Genomic DNA, 23,190 nt, shown 5'->3' with positions numbered 1-23,190 from the left:
CGAGATGGCACCAGCACAGCTGGGAACCTTCGATGCATGTACACCGAGCGGCTCACGTGAACTGACGCGTGCACAGATAAAAGGCAACAGTTCCAAAGAGCGCTGAACAAAAACCGAATTACACAATTGAAAAGGCAGCAAAAAATATGAAGCGTCTGATAAGCATATTCATAAATCCAGCTACTGCGGAAACAAAGCACACGTTGGAAAAAGTCAATGTCACGCTAAAGGAAGACAGTGTAAAAAAACCCGTGCATGCAGTGTGTCAGGTCTCAGATAAAGAAGAAGACGAGCTGTTTATTGATGCAGTAAGAAACGAATCGATGAAAGAAACCTGTCATCTTTACAACGATTGACAAACACGGAATGTAACTTGAACACAACACATCCTACAAATACGAACCTGATTGAAAGAAATAATGAAAATCAAATCCTTGATGACAGCAACACTCAGTAACACTCACAAAACAAATACTGTATATTGACAGTCATGTTACGTTATTTTTAAAATGTTCCCTTTTCTTTTCTAGCTTTTTTAACACACTACTTCTCCACTGCGATACGCGGTATATATATATGTATATATATATATCCCGATCTACATACTCGAATAATGGATACTTTATTCGCCATCAATGATTGTTTTGGTAAAGCCATACTCAGTGTATTCATTAGATGAGCGGTAAAAAGTAAGAGCGAGGGAGGATGCAGGCTGTAGTGCTGCGTCAACTCTATCTGAATTGCGCGATCACATTTCAAAAAATATATCTTTTCAAGTTCTATTTAGTCCATATGTGTCAAACTCATGTGTCGAGATAATTTTATATACTGTATTATTGTTATTAATGGCCCAGGTATATGAAGCGCTGGTAACACAATAAACTACAGATCCCATAATGCAGCGCTTCAGCTGCCTTGCCACACTTACGCGTTAATCAAGTCTAGCTTATGATGCTGCAAGTTATTGCGAAGCTAGCTCACACGATGCTGAAGAGAAAAGTTGATTCTGAAAATAGAGCCTTTAAAACCGATGGGAGGCTGAGTATATGTTTACTGAACCCGTGTGTCTCATTTGTGGAGCTAATGTGGCTGTAATTACAGAATTTAATCTAAGACGGCACTATGAGACAAAACATCAGGGTAACCTGAATGCAATGCAGAAGATACAGAAAGCAGAATAATTAAATAAGAATCTGACACTTCAGCGGACGTTTTTACCCGTGCACAATCACAAAGTGATTTCAAGTGAAGCTGCTTTTATGGGAGACACAAATGCAGTGCAATTTGCCCCACTTTCCCTGTTGCCAAGTAATGTTAAACCAAGTCGTCACTACGGTGTTCCCAAATCGCACTTTGCTGATAAACTGAGCGCACTGAGTTTGCACGGCGCTTTGGTGACTTTGAAGAACAAAAAGTCTGTCTACATGCGGCTCGAACCTTGTGCATGTTTGGTAGCACATATCTGTGTGAGAAGCTCTTCTCAGTGATAAAGACTAACAAAACAGCACACAGGAGTCGCCTCACTGATGAGCACCTGCAATCCATCCTGAGAATCTCCACAACACAGAACCTCACACCAAACAGAAACAAACTTGTGGCCAAAAAAAGATGCCAGGCGTCCAGCTCTAAAATGACATATGAGCAAAGACAACTGAATGATTTGATTTGTTATTGCTGAAAGGAACACATTTTATTTATATTTCCAGGTTTTGTTATGCAGCATGTTCATATTTGAATTTGTATAATTTTGACAGGATATATTTTTATGGAGAGCAAAATCTTTTGGGATATTTAAAATCTAAGTTTATTTTTTATATAAAATTACATAAGAGTAAAGAAATTTGAATGTTTGTTCTTTTAATGTTTACTTTATTTCTAACTTGTATAATTTAGACAGGATATATTTTTATGGAGAGCAAAATATTATAAGTTGTTTAAGGTTTGAGTTGATTTATTCAGGAATAATATTCCTGTCTGTTTTTACCATTCCTACCAAAGATATTTCTGTCGACTAAATAAAAATTCCTTCTATTTAAAATTTAAATAGAACTTGAACAAATACGATAGTTCATAATATCCACGCAGACTTGCACGTAAGAGCGGAGTTATCCGTTTTAACAAGCAGCGTATTGCACTGATACGAAATAGCTGTGTGTGTATATATGTAGATATGTATGTATATGTATATATATGTGTGTGTGTATGTATATATATATATATGTATTTGTGTGTATATATGTGTGTGTATGTATGTATGTGTATATATATATATATATATATATATATATATGACAACAACACTCATCACTCACAACAGTGACAAAACAATTACATTGACAATCATGTTACGTTATTTTCAAAATGTTTCCTTTTCTTTTCATTGCTTCTTTAACACACTACTTCTCCGCTGCGAAGCGCGGGTATTTTGCTAGTAAAATTATAAAACCTTGGTTTATATCTTGAAATAAGGTTGTTGTGCTGGTGTGAATAGTGAAGAAATTCTGTAAATCTTTTGAACTTGCAATGAACATACAAGAATAAAGATGTTATGCAAGGTTAATCCTTTATTATGTCACACAAGATGATATTTCTCTAACTATAGTCTCTGTCAGATGCCCACATCAACAAGAATGCAGGCTTTTTATCTTTTTATGCTTAATATTCTTTTTATTAATAGTAATTATTATGTTTTATTGGTTTATTTACAAACTAGGTAACAGCTGACATGTGCTATAAGGTGTGTAAACCTGGACAGAAGCTCACAGCTACTGACAGAACATGTTGCTTTGAATGCACAGCCTGCAGTGCTGGATACTATTCTTCAGGAGGATGTAAGTATCTACAGAAAACTGGAATTAAGATACATGCAAGAGAGGTCTAAATGTTTAATTATTTATGGTTAAGTTCTGTGGTGGTTGGTATTACTGCCTCGTCTAATTAAACACCTTAAGTTTAAATATCACACTACTAATACTTAATTAGTGACTCCAAGTTTACACTGAGAATTCTTGTCTACAGGTGGTTCCTAGCTTGCATCCAGTTCTATTAAGAAAGCTTCCAGCCCCCTTAAAACTGAATTGGGTTAAATGGGTTTGAAAGTATTAGATTTGTTGTTTTTAAAGTTAGTGTCCAAGATCTGAAATGATATCTGTAACACTACCATAAAATGCACATTGGGTAAATTGGGTACATTTATAATAATATATCATAATATTCACAGACAAATAGTCTTTTTTATGTAAAACCTGCAGTGTAAAGATTTTGTAATCTGACTATAAATAATTAGGTTTGGATTGACTTAAAAGCATATTTCTTTGCATTTTCTTTATATTATCAAAACAACAACAATATGAATAAATCATACCATGTTTTAAATATGATAACAAAAGACTTTTCTATCAGCAGTGAAAAAAGAAATAATTTTATTGGTGCTTATTAAACATGCAAATATCTGTTCTTATGTAGTCTTTTGTAAACACTAGCCATAAACTTTCTGGAAAATTATAGTTTTGCGATCTGTGTAAACAAAGCTAAACTAAGACATGTATTGACATGCTTGTTTAGATCTTTCTTAAAAGAAAAAAGTGTATATATTTATATACGTATTGTAGGAAGAAACAAGGCACAGATAAAGAGTCTGGGACACCCAAAGGCAAACCCTGTATATTAAAGAACTCAAAAGGTGAGAAAAAAAATGTGTGGTACTGCGCAAAGGTTGGGTATATGCTTTTCTTAGGATGTTCTGCTATCAAGATGGCATCGACCTCCTACAATAGGAATCCTTGGAGGATGGGGTGGGTCCAGATGATCTGACCCCTGAAGCGACGTCAGAGTTGGAGCGTTGTCAATCTTCCTTTCTGCAGAGGGAGAAGGAGATGAGAGAGTGTTATTAGACAGTGCCCCCTCATGTTTCAGCGGTAAATCACACTTGCCTAAGCCCTTCCCCAAGTACATGTGTCTGACAGTAACCCCAGCCCAGATCCAGTAAAACTGAAGTTTAATTCTCTCCAAGGTCTTCTTGGTGCCTAAATGGGCACTAAAGAGGTGGGTGTGTGCAGGCTAGCAGACTTGTCGCTGGAAAGCCTGTGAAACTAACAACAGCATCCTCACCCCACCCTCATGCTCAGATACCTGATATAATAAATCATTCTTTAGGACAAAGTGGGGTCCCTGAGGCATGGGATGTTTGGTACATTGGCCATCTATAAGAACAACTGCATTTAATGTGAACCTTAGGGAATCATCACTCCATTGTTTGCATTTGAACAAAGCAAGTGTTTATCTAAAATGGAATTGTAATTGGGCAAGGGGATCACATGCCAACTCAGTGGGTTTGTGACGCTGCACCCTCTGGTCTATGTCATCAGACGTCAACGGCAAAATGGCAGTATCCTCCAATGGAGTGGCTACATCAACAGATGGGCATATTTGCGGTGTGGGAGCAACCTATGACGGCCCTTTTCCGTCAATAACAAGGCCTAGTGGTTGCATAGAGGTGAGGAGAATACTTCCGCTATTACTATCTGACCAGTCTCACCCGAGAACCATCCATAGTTTCCTTGTCTGCCCCATAAAAGCAACAATACATCAGATGGCCTGATACCACTGGGTTTTCCCATGGATACAGGTCAGACTGGTCGATCATGACTCCTATTTTCATGGTAGTATAAATTGGTGAGCTATGATAGAGACGTTGCTGCCAGAATCAATAAGTGCAGAAACTTTAAACCCATTTACAACTATCACCTCATCTTTCAGAAACAACAGAGAGTGCACAAAATAACAGTACCTTTATCTTTTGGCCCAACTGCAGTCCATGGGGTCACCAAAACAGGGACCTTGGGAATGGTATGGCCAAGCTCTCCGCATTTGTAACACCAGGGTGGTGTGGACCGCTTTTCCTTATGTTTCAATATCATCATCTAGGTGTAGTGGTAGAATCACCTGGGGCAGATCCATTCCTAAGTCCCACTGGAGAGCCGCGCAAGCCTGACCACATATCTCCATTTCAGTGAGTTGGGTCTGTTGTTTCCCCATCTGGATTTTCAAGACCTGGACCTCCGCCATCTGCGTCTGTTGCATGAACTCCATAATGTCGTAATTCCTCTCATAATTCCGGATTCCTCGCAAAATAATTCTGCCAACTGCGCAACTGTAGGAAGACACAAGGCACAGATAAAGGGTCTGGGGCACCCGAAGGCAAACCCCATATAATTACAGTAAGAATGCAACAGGCGTGAAAAAAAACACAAGGTACTATGCAAAGGTTGAGTATATGTTTTTTTCAGGATGTTCTGCTGGCAAGGTGGCATTGATCTCCTCAAATACTACAGGTAGTCCAGCTTCTCCAGGATGGCACATTAATATGTACCATTGCCAAAAGGTTTGCTGTGTCACCCAGCACAGTCTCAAGGTCATGGAGGAGATTCCAGGAGACAGGCAGTTACTCTAGGAGAGCTGGACAGGGCCATAGAAGGTCCCTAACACATCAGCAGGACCGGTACCTACTCCTTTGGGCAAGGATGAACAGTATGAGCACTGCCAGAACCCTAGAAAATGACCTCTAGCAGGCCAATGGTGTGAATGTCTCTGACCAAACAATCAGAAACAGACTTCATGAGGGTGGCCTGAGGGCCTGGCATCCTCTAGTGGGCCTTGTGCTCACTGCCCGGCACCATGGAGCTCGATGGGCATTTCCCATAGAATACCAGAATTGGCAGGTCCACCACTGGTGCCCTGTGCTTTTCACGGATGAGAGCAGGTTCACTCTGAGCACATGTGACAGACGTGAAAGGGTCTGGAGAAGCTGTGGAGAGTGTTATGAATATTATGCTGCCTATAACATCATTCTGCATGACTGGTTTAGTGGTGTGTCAGTGATGATCTGGAGAGGCATATCCATGGAGGGACACACAGACCTCTATAGGCTAGACAACGGCACCTTGACTGCCATTAGATATTGGGATGAAATCCTTGGACCCATTGTCAGACCCTATGCTGGTGCAGTGGGTTCTAGGTTCCTCTGGGTGCAGGGCAATGCCCGGCCTCATGTGGTGAGAGTATGCAGGCAGTTCCTGGAGGATGAAAGAATTGATACCATTGACTGGCTCCCGTGCTCGCATGACCTAAGTCAAATAGAACATCTCTGGGACATTATTTTTTAGTCCATCTGACACCACCAGGTTACACCTCAGACTGTCCAGGAGCCCAGTGATGCCCTGGTCCAGATCTGGGAGGAGATCCCCCAGGACACTATCCGTCAACTCATTAGGACCATGCCCCGACGTTGTCAGGCATGCATACAAGCATATGGGGTTACCATACAAACTATAGAGTACGATTTTGTGTTGCTGCAATGAAATTTCATCAAAATGAACTAGCCTTCGGCATCATTTTTTCACTTTGATTTTCAGGGTGTCTTTGAATTAAGTCCTCTGTAAGTTGATAATTTTCATTTCCATCAAACAATGTGGCATCTTTCGTTCCTAACATATTAACCAGTCCATATCAGTACAGATATCCAGCAGGATTTTTTCCCATTGAGATCTAATGTGTTTTTAAAGTGTTCCTTTAATTTAAAACACCAACTAAACAACAAAATGGCACTGCAATAATATATATATATAAAATAATAAAACAAAATTATAGGTACCAGAACACAACAAAACTACAAAATTGGAGTGAGAGTGAAATCAGCATATTTCCGAACCAAGGGAAAAAATTACTGAACCAAGGAAATAATAATGAACATACAGAGAATCAGAACAACTTGCTAACCATGAACCAACCAAGGCCACACTCTCATCGTGTCATAGTGACCAGCATCCACGATGACAGAATGATGACATCATCTTACTGCAATATTCAAATAGCCAAAGTGATTTCATATCAGTACATTGTAAAAACAAAATTAAAACTAAAATTATAAAACATTGCAATTTGCAATTTAATTGTCACATAATGATGTAAAGATAGAAAAAATTTCCAAATAATAAAGAGATGAATAAAAAGATGATAAGAAACGTTGCAAACAGTTCCTGACAAGGAACCTGGGAACCCAAAATCAGCAACTTCCCCTAGTCATAAATCTTCAAAATCCAATTAATCACTTGATGTGTTGACAAAGCTGAAACTGTAGGGGTTTTTCAAAAAGGAACAAAACATATTCAACAGGCACAAAATGGGGTCAAGTAAAAGAGTAAACACATACCAGAGATTGATTAGTTTTTAACAGCAAGCAAACACAAAAATTAAAATGTCAAACAAAATTCAAATTCAAAGATCTTTTCAAAAGGTTTAAAAAACTTCCAATTGCAGATTTTAATAAGATCAATAGATGAAAGAAATAAGTTGGAAACAGACTAGGGTCAAAACTGGAAGATCAAAAAAACACAAATTGGCTACTCAAAGTAAATTCAAAATTTCACAATTGAAAAAAACACCCAAGAAGGTCCTAATACCAAGTAAGAATCACGGATAGCATGTCATTATTTAAAAAGCAATGACCAAAATATAACCAAAATAATGTTATTATTCAATTAGAATAACTACTAAAACTAATCTTTAAATGCAAAACATGAACATAAATACATTTTGCATGAGCTAGAATACCAGAATCATGACAGTTCTAACCAGAAACAATCTGGAAATTCTTGTTTTTCAAGTGCCTCGTAACCTCTGTTACAGTATTTCCCACCTAGTTGTGACACATTCTTGTGACACATGACTAGCCACAAGTGTGGTTGTTATAAACAATATGGTGGGACACAAGGTAACAGAGTACAAAATGGCCACATCAATTAAACATGTTAGGGAAGCAATAACATAACAAACATGAGTAATAATAGAAATAACAATAATAATATGATCAAACAAAATACAGAAATGTGAATTTATTTGTAATTAATTTATATGTATATTTATTTATCTACCTATTTAAGTATTTATTTATTTAAAGAGCTTCTGTAAAAAGCCAAATTTCCTCATAGGGACAAATACCACTATTTGAATTCTTTGCCCATAAAGACACCATAATGAAAATGGCACCTGTGAAATCAATTACCATATTAAAAAGTTCATGACTCTTCAATAAGTTATTTTGTTTTCCTTTGGCACAAGCTTGTCTCCGGTTTTACTTTTTTAGTCATAAGTAGTTCATTTTATTTTATTTCCAATATATCATTGTTTTAAAAGGGGGTGTCACCAACTTTAGCAGTTATTAGGGGCTTAGCCCTCACTCAGTTATTGCCCCCAGTTTCACATGGAGTTTCGTGCAATGCATGTCAGAAGGCATAATGAGAGGAAGCCTAGATTTTCAAGATCAGAGACTGGATGGTAGAGACCATGAGATGAGGTTGGGGTGGGTTCTCTCAGAAATAAGGGGCTGGACACCTGAGATCACAGGCAAAAGCCCCAGAAGCCTCCCCCTAATGATGGCACTGCTTTCAAAACACAGAAAAGGTAGACAGAGAGTACAACGATCCATTGACAGCACTGTTGTTTCAGATCTCCAGGGGCCTCATGTATAAACGGTGCGTACGCGCAGAAATGTTGCATAAGAACTTTTCCACGTTCAAATCGTGATGTATAAAACCTACACTTGGCGTAAAGCCACGCACTTTTCCACGGTACCTCATGGCTTGTCGTACGCAAGTTCTCTGCTCGGTTTTGCAGACTGGCGGCACCCAGAGTCAAAGCAGTGCTACTATTCCTGTGTGGTTACTCCTTATTTTCCTGGCGCGGCTTTATAAATACACTGAAACTAACCGCACATTGTTTATTAGTGTAATGCATCTGATTGTAATTAACTTGTACCAATATAATGGTCCAGGAAATAGCCATAGTATTCCAAATACCATAACTGCTTTAGCGTTGTTACTCTCACTTCTCCTTCTTCTTCTTCTTCTTCTTTCAGCTACTCCTGTTAGGAGTTGCCACAGCGGATCATCTTTTTCCATATTAGTCTCACTGCACGACTCGGAGTATTTATATCACTGTATCTGAGTGTGAATCACAGCAGCAGCTGATCGAAAAGAGAATTATTAGTATACAGTTTCATGGACACGCTGTCTCAGCCACAACAAAACGTTTTAAAGCCTTTCCTGTATGGACCTCGCGGTTTAGAAACAGTTTCATCCCAAGAACTTTAAATGCACTCAATCAATTGCACCTTGTAGAACTGTTTGTACTTATAAGGACAATCACCCCACTGTAAACTTGCACTACAGTTATAATATCGCACAACCTGAGCCATTTTGTAAAGCGCGTATTTACATATGATGACGATATCATTTTTAAGGTGAAATACAGCAAAATATTTATTAAATTATACAGATAAAACTTTAACTTCATTTAAATAATCTATATTCTTCACTGGGAGTATCGTTAAGGATAGAATAATTAACCATGTACTACGAAGATATTTCAATGTTCTTTAAACGTTTTCAAGAATCGGCGCTAAACTTACAGATGGCTTAACTTCTATTACAGAGCTAATTGTATGGCGATCGGTTACTTGGGGAAAGAAAAGAACTGACTGCAGTGACGGCTGCTCCAATATACTGTATATCTATACTAATAAAAGGCAAAGCCCTCACTCACTCACTCACTCACTCACTCACTCACTAATTCTCCAACTTCCCGTGTAGGTAGAAGGCTAAAATTTGGCAGGTTCATTCCTTACAGCTTCCTTACAAAAGTTGGGCAGGTTTTATATCAAAATTCTATGCGTAATGGTCATAACTGGAAGCAGTTTTTCTCCATTTACTGTAATGGAGATGAGCTTCAACGCCGTGGGGGAGTTTCGTGTGACATCATCACGCCTCCCACGTAATCACGCAGTACATAGAAAACCAGGAAGACCTCAAAAAAGCGCTGAAGAAAACATGCATTATATAATTGAGAAGGCAGCGAAACAATAAGAAGCGAGCGAGTGACATATACAACCATATTCATGAGTTCTGCTACTTCGGAAACAAAGCACGATGTAAACCTACACTTTTTAAGTTCATAGACAGGCTGCCGCTGGCGTTTGTAATTTAGTGCCTGCCCATATAAGGCCGTCCGTCAGCGGCAATCCAATAGCAAACTGCCACGGGTAAATATTCACGGGTGAAGGACTGTGCTTATGGAGAGGAAGATGAGATGGTCAGGGTGGTGTTTGACACAAACTCAGCGAAACTGCGAGAGAAAGTTTTAAGTGCCAGGACTAAGGTAACATTAAATACAGCCATGGACATAGCACGAGATGGCACCAGCACAGCTGGGAACCTTCGATGCATGTACACCGAGCTCTCACGAACTGGCGCGTGCACAGATAAAAGCAACAGTTCCAAAGAGCTGAACAAAACCGAATTACACAATTGAAAAGGCAGCAAAAATATGAAGCGTCTGATAAGCATATTCATAAATCCAGCTACTGCGGAAACAAAGCACACGGTGGAAAAAGTCAATGTCCCGCTAAAGGAAGACAGTGTAAAAAACCCGTGCATGCAGTGTGTCAGGTCTCAGATAAAGAAGAAGACGAGCTGTTTATTGATGCAGTAAGAAACGAATCGATGAATGAAACCTGTCATCTTTACAGCGATTGACAAACACGGAATGTAACTTGAACACAACACATCCTACAAATACGAACCTGATTGAAAGAAATAATGATAATCAAATCCTTGATGACAGCAACACTCAGTAACACTCACAAAACAAATACTGTATATTGACAGTCATGTTACGTTATTTTTAAAATGTTCCCTTTTCTTTTCTAGCTTTTTAACACACTACTTCTCGCTGCGATACGGGTATATATATATGTATATATATATATATCCCGATCTACATACTCGAATAATGGATACTTTATTAGCCATCAATGATTGTTTTGGTAAAGCCATACTCAGTGTATTCATTAGATGAGCGGTAAAAAGTAAGAGCGAGGGAGGATGACTTATTGAGGCATGCAGGCTGTAGTGCGCGTCAACTCTATCTGAATTGCGATCACATTTGAAAAAATATATCTTTTCAAGTTCTATTTAGTCCATATGTGTCAAACTCAAGGGCCGCGGGCCACATCATTTTATATACTGTATTATTGTTATTAAAGCCCGGGTATATGAAGCGCTGGTAACACAATAAACTACAGATCCCATAATGCAGCGCTTCAGCTGCCTTGCCGAACACTTACGCGTTAATCAAGTCTACCTTATGATGCTGCAAGTTATTGCGAAGCTAGCTCACACGATGCTGAAGAGAAAAGTTGATTCTGAAAATAGAGCCTTTAAAACCGATGGGAGGCTGAGTATATGTTTACTGAACCCGTGTGTCTCATTTGTGGAGCTAATGTGGCTGTAATTACAGAATTTAATCTAAGGCGGCACTATGAGACAAAACATCAGGGTAACCTGAATGCAATGCAGAAGATACAGAAAGCAGAATAATTAAATAAGAATCTGACACTTCAGCGGACGTTTTAACCCGTGCACAATCACAAAGTGATTTCAAGTGAAGCTGCTTTTATGGGAGACACAAATGCACCAGTGCACCTTGCCCCACTTTCCCTGTTGCCAAGTAATGTTAAACCAAGTCGTCACTACGGTGTTCCCAAATCGCACTTTGCTGATAAACTGGCGCACTGCGCACTGAGTTTGCACGGCGCTTTGGTGACTTTGAAGAACAAAAAGTCCGTCTACATGCGGCTCGAACCTTGTGCATGTTTGGTAGCACATATCTGTGTGAGAAGCTCTTCTCAGTGATAAAGACTTAACAAAACAGCACACAGGAGTCGCCTCACTGATGAGCACCTGCAATCCATCCTGAGAATCTCCACAACACAGAACCTCACACCAAACAGAAACGAACCTGTGGCCAAAAAGATGCCAGGCGTCCAGCTCTAAAATGACATATGAGCAAAGACAACTGAATGATTTGATTTGTTATTGCTGAAAGGAACACATTTTATTTATATTTCCAGGTTTTGTTATGCAGCATGTTCATATTTGAATTTGTATAATTTTGACAGGATATATTTTTATGGAGAGCAAAATCTTTTGGGATATTTAAAATCTAAGTTTATTTTTTATATAAAATTACATAAGAGTAAAGAAATTTGAATGTTTGTTCTTTTAACGTTTACTTTATTTCTAACTTGTATAATTTAGACAGGATATATTTTTATGGAGAGCAAAATATTATAAGTTGTTTAAGGTTTGAGTTGATTTATTCACAATAATATTCCTGTCTGTTTTACCATTCCTACCAAAGATATTTCTGTCGACTAAATAAAAATTCCTTCTATTTAAAATTTAAATAGAACTTGAACAAATCGATAGTTCATAATATCCACGCAGACTTGCGTAAGAGCGGAGTCATCCGTTTTAACAAGCAGCGTATTGCACTGATCTGAAATAGCTGTGTGTGTATATATGTAGATATGTATGTATATGTATATATATATGTTTATATATGTGTGTGTGTATGTATGTATATATATATGTATTTGTGTGTATGTATGTATGTGTGTATGTATTTATGTGTGTGTGTATATGTATGTGTATATATGTAGATATATATGTATGTATATATGTGTATATGTATAGATATGTATATATATATATATATGTTTATGTGTGTGTGTGTAAATATATATATATATATATATATATATGACAACAACACTCATCACTCACAACAGTGACAAAACAATTACATTGACAATCATGTTACGTTATTTTCAAAATGTTTCCTTTTCTTTTTCATTGCTTCTTTAACACACTACTTCTCCGCTGCTGAAGCTCGGGTATTTTGCTAGTTGAATATAAAACAGAAAGAGAAAATAACAACACAGCTAAAAACGCAGCGGCCAAATTTCGGCAAAAGTTAAATGCTTGTGTCATGAGCACGAGGCGGCTATGCAGTGTCTGCAACGGACGTGGCCATCCACCGTGCATAAGCTACCTTACTGACGGGCGGGCGAAGGAGCCATCAATTCTTACTCTGCCCAGTGCCACCACAAGCCTACAGCCGCCCAGTGTACTGCTGCAATAAATTATTTCATCGAAGTGAAACACATGTTTAATAACGTGCTTTAACTCCTATCATCATGAAAATGACATCACATATACATCTCAGTATTTTAGTTATTCAGAGAGCTGTAATATCACGAATGTAATGGATTCTGTGTCCAGTTGGAGGAAGAGAGCCGGTTTAAGAAGCAAGTAGTGATTCACACACATAGAGCACATAGAAGATCACATACAAAACCAAGCATTTAAAGTGCTACTTTAATTACAATGTGATTTGAGAAACTGATTAATTAAACGATTTTAAGATGAAGTTTATGATGTTCTACTTTAATGACAAAATAAACTACGTGATTAAAGTGGAAATTTCGAGATTGAAGTTTGCATTTCGTGCTTTTTCCCCACTGTGTGCCTTTTTTTCTCTGTACCCTAATAAACTTTCATATGACACTCAGACAGTGGGCTACAACTCGGCTTTTCACGTCGACTTTGATATGTGACTTCTTTTTTATTTCCGGCACTGTGCGATTTTGTGAATGTGAGCTTTCAAGTTTCTCCAACACACTAAGTCACTCGATCAACTTCCTTTTGTTGATTATACCACGGTTTATTTGAACAAATAGTATGTTTTTCCTTTGCCTCCACTTGGTATTCGCTGAAATTATTATATTTTCCCTCGTGCTTTGACCATTGTCTTTTCACAGAAGGCTGAGCTTAAGGGCGATTTATATTGATTTGCATATTCAAATTTGGCGTAATTCGGGGAGGAGTTGGGACGTTACATAAAGCGCGTGCACGAGCGTTAGTTTTCACGCTGATCGGGATTTATGTAGCGAAGAACGTGGAAGTTAGATACGCACAGATTCCTGCATCTGGATTTTTCTGTGCGTAAGCACATTTCGGCTTTTGTGCTTACGCCATGTTATAGTGCGAGTTCTACGCACGGCGTTATACATGAGGCCCCAGGAGACTTAGTTCAAAACTTGGAGGTTGTACATTAATCCCATGTCTGCATGGCCTTTTCTCCAGAAAAAGTGGCCAAATAATAAAGAGATGAATAAAAGAATGATAGGAAACGTTACCAAAAAATTCAAGACAAGTAACCTGGAAACCCACTCAGGTTCTTTTCCCATACACCAAAGATATACATTAAGTTGATTGGTATGTCTAAGTAAGTCCAATAAATGGCTGTAGGTGTGTGTGGGTTCAGCCTGTGATGGATCAACATTCTGGGTCCTTCCTTATGCCCAGTACTTCCAAAAATTTTTACAGCTTCCCACAATTTTTGTGTTATTGAATATGTGGCAGGATGGTGACACAGTGGTAGCACTGCTACCTTGAGACAAGGAGACCAGGTTTTAAGTTCTGGGTATTCCCTGTGTGGAGTTTGCATGTTCTCCCCATTTCCGTGTGGGTTTTCTTCAGTTTCTTTTCTCACAGTCTAATAACATGTAGGGCAGGAGGATTGATCACGTTAAATTAGACCATGATGCATGTGTGCTTGTATGTACTCACCATGCAATGGGCTGCCTCCCTGTCCAGGGACTGCTCCTGCTTTGCACCTGATGTTTGCTGGGATCAGATTCAGCTTCCCTGTGACTCTGTGTAGAAGATGAATGGATGGATTAACAAATATCACATTACAAAATGATTTTCAGAGCATGAAAATGAGAGTTACCTAAACCTACTTACATGTTTTTAGAATAACATTTTATGTTAGTTTAAAAACTGAATTATAAATCATATAATTTAGGAAATAAAGAGGAGTCTCTGAATATAATGTTTAATTTAGAATAGAGTGTTTAATTCTTGCTGTATTAAGTATTCTTGGAAATTCCAGACTAAATATTTAAAGTGTTTTAAATACCAATGGACTGGTTTAGACCGGTTTTGCAAATGATTTTTTTCCCATTATAATTTTTAAGTGGATTCCCGTAAAGCAAGAAAATGTTAGCAGCCCTCCTTTGCTAACCTAGATCTAAAACAGATAACCGAGAAATTGAACAGAAACAAAGCTTAACAAATCTAAACAAAATGCAACTACAAAAACATCTTAAGCATCTGCCACCACAACTCCAAAACTTTTTTCCTTAATGCGTTAACTAAAATACAACTGAAGCAGCTTATGCATATACTGTATATATTATATATACTGTAGTATAGTTCAGTTGTAGGCAGTTTTACAAATTTAACGGAGACCATTACAAAATGCAAACAAAGGTCCTCCTTACCTGGAAATTTCAGGCAATTCCTGGCAAGCTTCTTTTTTTCAATACATAAATAATCAGGGCCGCTGCCGGCCAAATGGGTGCCCTAAGCAGAAATTTACTTTTGTGCCCCCTCCCCCAAATATTACGGAGGCGAAAATAAAATAATAAAAAAGACACCTACTATAGGGGCCAAAATAGAACTTTATTCAAATAAAAGTAAATACATAAATAAATTGTATCATTTATAAATTACAATTGTAGCTCTACAGCAAAAAATTCAAACTAAAATTACACTTTAAATAAAACATTTATAATAAATAAAATAAACAATAATAAACTGAAATAAAATCAACACTGTCATCTGCTGGAGCTTTCCAAAGTTCAAAATTTACAAAGGCACACTTCTGCTTTTTCTTGAGGCAAAGTCGTAAATGAGCTCTTCATATGATAAAGCCTATGCTAATTCAGAATTGATACTGATGAGCGCAAGTACGTTTCGACGAGCTTCATTTTAGAAAAACTTCGCTCAGCAGAGGCAACAGTTACAGGGAGCACCACTGCTATGCGCAGAACAATCCAGAGATTTGGGTACAACTCTTGTAGGTGGTTGTCTTGGAGAAATGATAGCATCTCCAGAATTTATTACCGACATTAAAACACATTATTAACGTCGACATGCGAGGCATTTAACATTAACTGCTGGTTTAATATAGTTTGGAATTCTAACATTCCACACTATGGAATCGGCAATTATGAGCACTTTCTTATTTTCAGTTTCCACAGGTACACTGCAGAGTGCTGAGAATCTGTTCTGGGTCCGAATTGGTGACCTGGGTGCCGAGGGATTAGATTTTGGCTTCTTAATATATGAATGAGAGATTTCAGTTTTGATTTTAGCAAATTTGCAAACTTTATTCTCTGATCACATGATTATTTATTTTCCATCAATTAAAATAAACAGTCAAAAGTTTCAAATAACAAATGTAATAGCAATGTAGTAATAAAGAAAAACAAACAAAAAAATCCAAACTAGTACACATCCACCCCACACCTAGTCCCAACATGGAAATTACATACAAAAAAATAACAAAATCATAACCCCTGACTCACCAAAGGGCTCTGGAGTTTCAGCTACACATTTATAATACCATGAAAGATACCTGACAACAAAGGTGCAAAAATAAAAAAAGAAGCTACATATAGGCTTTTATTGCATCAGCGGCCAACCTGCACAGATTGACAGATTTAGGTGAAGCACTATTAATTCTAGCAGTGGACATTTCTAAATGGATTCAGTTAAAAAAATTAAAAACAACCCAGTGTTGAGTGGTCATCAATTATGGAGATTTCCATCTAGATGTAATAATGATTTTAACAGCTACAGCAATTAATAAGAACATTCTCTTTTTTAAATAATTAAAGGAAAGGGAAGAATCATCAGCAAGGAGACAACATGGAAAAAAAAGGGAATTTTACAGTTTAATATACAGAAAAGTAAATAGGCAATATATAAAGACATAAACATCTGGACACTCCCAAAAAAATATGAAGGAAAGTACCAGGAAGATGTAGAGAGCAGGACTGACATAACAAATCAAATACCAAGCCCATTTTGTGTCACTTCATAGGAGTAAGGAACGAATGTTGTGAAAATTGATAGTTTTGGTTTTTGGAAGACAAACATACATTCTTAAACACAGGGTTCTAGCCTATGTCCCTTTTGTAATGGGATAAGTCTTTGCTCAAAAAAAGGCACATTTATCCAATTAAAATTAAATCTTAAACACAATAAATTGTGCAGATGACCAAAAGATACAAATATTTTCTGAATTCACTGCATATTACCTTACTCCAGAATAATATAATGCCGGACCAAGAAGATGTAAAAGCACGGGAGACTTTTATTAATAAAGGAGAGATAACAAAGCACAGGAAGGGATAACACAAAAAGACACACTGGTACATATGTTCTGTAACCTACAGTATCTTGAAAAGTAGATTGAGGGCAGTTTGTTTTCTTACTCCATGTGCAACCTGCCTTTTTCTTTTCACCTTCTTGCTGGGCCACATTCTTCAGGTTCAAGGAAATCTGATAAAATATGGTATTGAAGAAACAGGAATAATATAATGCAATACTTAGGTCAAGGGAGTAGGTGGGCGATTTAGTTCTATGTGTCATTCATATCACAGACGCTGCTTTGTTAGATAGGATGCATAATGTTCTCATTTTATAAAATATCATATTATATTATTATTTTTAAAAGTTTTCAGTTCAATTCATTTTTGCAGACCTAGAGTACATGTATAAGTTTCCACCTAATAAATAATGACAAAAATAAATAAATCATAGAACATTTACATACACAAGAACACAAATTAGGCCAAAGCACAGTAAAACAGCATATTTCAATGTAATTAACATTAGCAAATCCTCAGAATAGAATTCTATTAACATTGGAATTGATGTCTAGTTGATAATGGAAGAAAAGGAAACAAAAAACTCTAGTCAACAGCATTACTGCTGAAAATAAAATTCTGTGGGAAGCCTAAGGTCACTCACAACAGGCAAAGTCGTAATTCTGGTGACTTTGGCTAGATGGCTGTCCACACCTTTGACATTCTCAAATATGTGAAGAATTGTTTTGAGCAGTCTAATAAGAATATTAAATTTTTACACCCTCATTTTCCAAAATTTGCGATGTCTCTGGTAGCAATACCCATGGACAGGAGCAACACATTTTCACTATAGCAGTGGCACCAAATATCACAGCAGGATGTGAGGAAGAGAAACAGAATCAAGGAGGGTCAGTAATATTCAGGTTTTTATTTTTGTGCAAATAACTAAGAAGAAGAGTTGCGATATGAACCACTAATCAGGGAATGCAATACTAAAGTAATGAGTTTTCACCCTGGATTTAAATACTAAGACTGATAAGCATTTCTTACTCATGCAGTCATACAATTCCATAGTATTATGGTGCTGTTATAAAGCTTCACCTACCACTGTTGTCTTATTAAACCTTGGAGTCGGTAGTAGACTGGCATCTTAAAATTGTCATATATGCTCAGGTATCAATATACAGATAAGAAAACAAGGTGGGAATTATGCCATTTAAAGCTTTAAATGTAAGAAGAAGGATTTTGAAATTAGATCTAAACCTAAGCTGTAAGACTATAAAAATTTACAAACAGAAGGCACTGTATGTGTAATATACTTTTAAAGTTGTGCACTATAGAGAATCTATTTTTTGGTATATTTTTTCTTGTTACTTTGGTGATATTATCACATTGGTTTGTGAGTGAACAGGTCCTTGGTGCAGTCTGTATCACTCCCTATAGTTAGTAATATTTTTTGTACTGTAAGACAGGTAGTCATTGCTTATGCAATCCTTTAAATTGTAGACATAAATTATTAAGGGCACAATGGGAAAAATTGCATTTGGTCTGAGGAAAAGACATAGTTGTGAATCATTTGCATGTAAGAGAAAATAGATGCTATTTCCCTGACTATAAATCTTTCAGAAGCAGTAAGTAAATTAAAAAAATGGCCTTAGATGCATGAAAATGTAAGAGGGTCCAAACCTTAAACGTTGAGGTTGACCATATCTTTCTTGTACAGATGAAGTATTATCATAACATATCTCTGCCTAACTAGAATTGAACTAAACCATTCAAAGTTCAAAACAGTGGTCACAGGTGTCAAATACTGTGCTTAACCTAACCACATAATAACTGTCATCCCCGTGTCTGCATGGGTTTCCTCTGGGTACTCCGGTTTCTTCCCACAGTCCAAAGACATGCAGGTTAGGTGCATTGGCGATCCTAAATTGTCCCTAGTGTGTGCTTGGTGTGTGGGTGTGTGTGCCCTGCGGTGGGCTGGCGCCCTGCCTGGGGTTTGTTTCCTGCCTTGCACTCTGTGTTGGCTGGGATTGGCTCCAGCAGACCCCCGTGACCCTGTAGTTAGGATACAGCAGGTTGTATAATGGATGGATGGATGTTTATATTTTTTTATTAGAAGATCTTAAAATGGCTTAGACAGCAAAAATTCATGCTATATCTATACTTAGGCTGGTAAGAAAATCAGACTGAAACTTTTAAAGTATGTTTGCAATGAGTAAGATGAGATAAGTGGTGACAACTCTTTCAAGAATTTTTAAATTAAAAGGTAAATATGAAATAGTTCTAGTATTATTAGGCATATTTTGGTCTGAGAATTGACAGTTTTAGTGCATTTGGATTTGTGCGAGTGAATAACAGTTTTAAGAAAAAAAAGCACACAGATGAAGTGTTGGACACGTCAGAGGCAAACTCCGAATAATTGGTGGAAGAAAGCACAAAAACGTTAGAGGTCTTCTCAGACAGGAGTCAAGTTATCGACTGACACAAAGATGGGTTTATTGTCCCTTAAAATGAAGTTGTACTGGAAGGGGTGGGGCTAGGAAAGAATAACCCTGAAGTGACATCACTGGGACTGGCAGTCATCCAATCTGTAGTAGAGAAAGGAGGAGAAGCATTTTTCAACAGCGGCAACCTTCGGCTCAGGGTGGAACTGCCATTAGATGAGCCTTCGAGTTGTCTCCCAAGCACACATAGGTGACACAGTCTATTTGGTAATGTTAAAGGCTAAGTTTGGTATTTTTAAGACAAAATTATTTCTTCTCAAACATGGCGTATGTGAATTTGCCATATGAAATTGTGTTCTAATGTTAAACGCTTTTATAAATTTAAAAAAAGAACTTACCACACTGCCACTTTACAATGGTGGCTATGGTGCAGGATGAGAAGCTTAAAAACTTACCAAATACATTGACAGTTGTCGAATATAGATTTGCACTTTCCATGTTTCTGATGTATGTTTGAGATGACAAAAGGGATCTAGAAATAACCATATTATCGTATATTCCTTGTATTATTTTTTCTATGGGAATAATACGTTTTCTATTTTCTTATGTGAGATCTCAAATAATTACACTAGTAAATCAAAACAAAACCAACAACGTGGCATGAAAGATTTACTGTGATTTGGTCTTTGGGATTAGGGCGAAAAGTTGTTGCCCAGGAAGATTAAGTGCTGAGCTACCACGCATGGCCGGTCTTCTTTTAAAATGTCTGAATCTAATAATAATATTGGCATTTTTTTGTCCAAAAATGACATGTATACACTATTTTACAATGTGTGTGTGTAAGCGCAAGACATGGATCAATACTTGACAACTGTCTTTGAAAAATGGATGATTTTGGTAAGTTTTTAAGCTTTTCCTCCTGCTCAATAGCTTGCAATATAAAGTGCCAGCTCCGACATGATATTTCATTAAATTTGAAGGAAGCACTTATCTTTAGAACACAATTTTGTGTGCATATATACCATGTTTGTGAAGATATAACTTCAAGTTGAAGAATACCGAACTTATTCTGTAATAATTTGTATGGACAGCACAGTGATTGTGGTTTCTAGTAGTTTTGTTGGGATTTGGTCTAAGGGACAGGTAGTAGGTTTCTTTTTAGAAATTAAAGGTCTGTTATAATCTTAAAATTACTAAGGTGCTGGTCTTAAGGAGAGGTAGGGTTAGACAACATAAGACTAATCTTGTGAGATGACTTTGAAATATGGCACCTATTGATTTTATCATTAAAGAAGTTAATAAAATCTTCTAATATTTCTATAAATCTAATGCTTGCAGGAATTTTGCATAATCATTCAGATTTTCAAATTTGTCAAATTGGCACAAGGACCAAATAGTTCCCAATGGTTATTTCTGTTTTCAGCTATTAATCAGAAATAGTATTAATAATGTGTTGGGATGGGGCTAGGATCAATACCTACCTGAGAGGCTAGTATGATGCAAGAACAGGGGGACATGACCTACTAGAAGTATATGCTCTCCTGATACGCTAGGTGGCAGCATCCTTAGGTGACACTACCTGTATGGACACTCACACGTCATGCTGATAACTATAGTCCTATGGGGCAGCCTTGTCGGATTCCTTGGATGCTGCCAGGGGGTTGCTGCCAAGATCCACGATCCCTACTTTGTGGGGCTTCCATTTTATCCAGACGTACTTTCAATAGGCTTTGCCTTAGCACCAGAAGTACTCCCGGGTCCAAGATAAAAGAAGCCGCTCTATCTCATGAAGGCGAGTCAGAGTCAGTTGGAACAGGAGTGGAAAGAGAAGGACATGAGAGAAGAAGATAATTGTACTGGAGTTTATAATTACAGTGAAGCCTTAATAATCAGCTTATTTAAACACTAACATAAATGTATTTTTTCCTCTTATAGATGAAACTGAATGCAAACAATGTAAAGAAGATGAATATTCATTGAATCAAAGCGCCAGCTGTATCCCACGAGAAATTGATTTTCTAAGATGGAATGACACATTTGCTGCAATACTGATAACGCTTAACTCTACTGGAATGGCACTAATTGTTTTGTTTATTTTGGTTTTTAGTTTTCATTTCAACACCCCTGTGATAAAATGTGCTGGAGGCCCCCTCTGTTTTGTCATGCTAGCCTCACTTTTAGCCAGTTTTTTCAGTGTTTTTACTTTTGTTGGCCAGCCAACTACACTTTCCTGTCAAATCCAGCAGCCACTTTTTGCAGTTAGCTTTACTCTCTGTATAGCTTGCACCATAGCAGTAATTGTCCAAATATTTATTGCCTTCACGTTTGATATTGAGATGAATTGTAAATTACAAAAATTTAACAAGCCTGTCCTAATAACTATTGGGTGTACAACTCTTCAAGCTGTGCTGTGTGTATTGCGGATCAAACTGGAAAAACTTGATGCTATCAGAGACAGTCGGACTTTTCAAGAAAAAATACTGTATGAATGTAAAGCAGAGTCTGATGTTTACTTTGGGTTGATTCTTGGATATATTGCATTACTTGCACTGATTTGTTTTATTTTTGCTTTTAAAGGTAGGCATTTGCCAGATATGTATAAAAACGCCAAATTCATTACAATAAGCATGCTTATTTCTATTGTTGCTTGGGCAGTTTTCGTTCCCATTCGACTAACAATAACTGGAAAATACCTTTCAGCTACTGAAGCTTCAACAATTTTAGTATGTAACTACAGTGTTTTGGTGTGTCATTTCTGCCCAAAAGTTTATGTCATTCTCTTTAATAATGAAATCAATATTGAAAAGGCAATCTCTGAACACATCCGCAAGCACTACGAAAATCAGGGGGCACCTCCAGGATCAATGTAGAAAAAGAGATGCAAATTTCACACTACATAAAACCTCAATTGAAAAGGTTAATCGATTGAAATTTACCATTTTTCTACAAGTCTGTAAAAAATAAAAACATTTGTAATGAATATAAATATGTTCATATATACAGTATTTTAAGACTTTAGTTTGTGATGGCACATACTGTGTAAAACTATATCCTTGTAAAATAATGAAAGAAGCCATCTCTACAGCAGGCATCTGATACAGCCATACAAAGCTGGTTTTCCATTTACGAAAACATAACACTGCATATAATGTTAATTCTAAAATTAAATGATTTGATTTATATAATTTTAACTAAACATGTAAATACTCATTTGTATTGAATATAAAACACTAGGCTTTTATCTAACAACCAACAGTATCTATCTATCTATCTATCTATCTATCTATCTATCTATCTATCTATCTATCTATCTATCTATCTATCTATCTACAGTATGTGACTCTATATATTGAATACTTATTCTTCTTCTAAAGTTTTTCCCATTTCAGGTGGGGTTGCTATATTTGACCAGCCTCCTCCACTCTTGTCTGTCGTATGCTTCCTCACCTGATGTCCCCCTTAGCAAAGTTTATCCACTTTCTCTTCTCCTCCCTATCCATGATTCTTCTCGCCACATTGTTTATCTCTCTTCTCTTGTCCTCAAAGACATGTCCATACCATTTTAGCTTTCTTTCCTGTATTTGCTTTGAGATTTCCTCAGCTTTAAATGTGCCTGTGTTTCTT

The 23,190-nt window shown here is 37.2% G+C and overlaps 1 protein-coding gene across 1 annotated transcript in view; it reads left to right on the top strand.

The window, feature by feature from the left end:
- LOC120526584 (G-protein coupled receptor family C group 6 member A-like) overlaps positions 1 to 22,436 on the top strand; it is a 68,670-nt gene extending 46,234 nt beyond the window's left edge. Inside the window, exons 4-5 of the mRNA XM_039749745.1 lie at positions 2,714 to 2,831; positions 21,502 to 22,436. Coding sequence (XP_039605679.1) covers positions 2,714 to 2,831; positions 21,502 to 22,436 — 1,053 coding nt within the window. The remainder of the gene's footprint in view (positions 1 to 2,713; positions 2,832 to 21,501) is intronic.
- Positions 22,437 to 23,190: the final 754 nt, after the last annotated feature.

The sequence above is a fragment of the Polypterus senegalus genome, chromosome 3 (genome assembly GCF_016835505.1).
Source record: "Polypterus senegalus isolate Bchr_013 chromosome 3, ASM1683550v1, whole genome shotgun sequence".
Classification (NCBI taxonomy): Eukaryota; Metazoa; Chordata; class Cladistia; order Polypteriformes; family Polypteridae; genus Polypterus; species Polypterus senegalus.
This window is presented reverse-complemented; position numbering and strand designations above follow the sequence as displayed.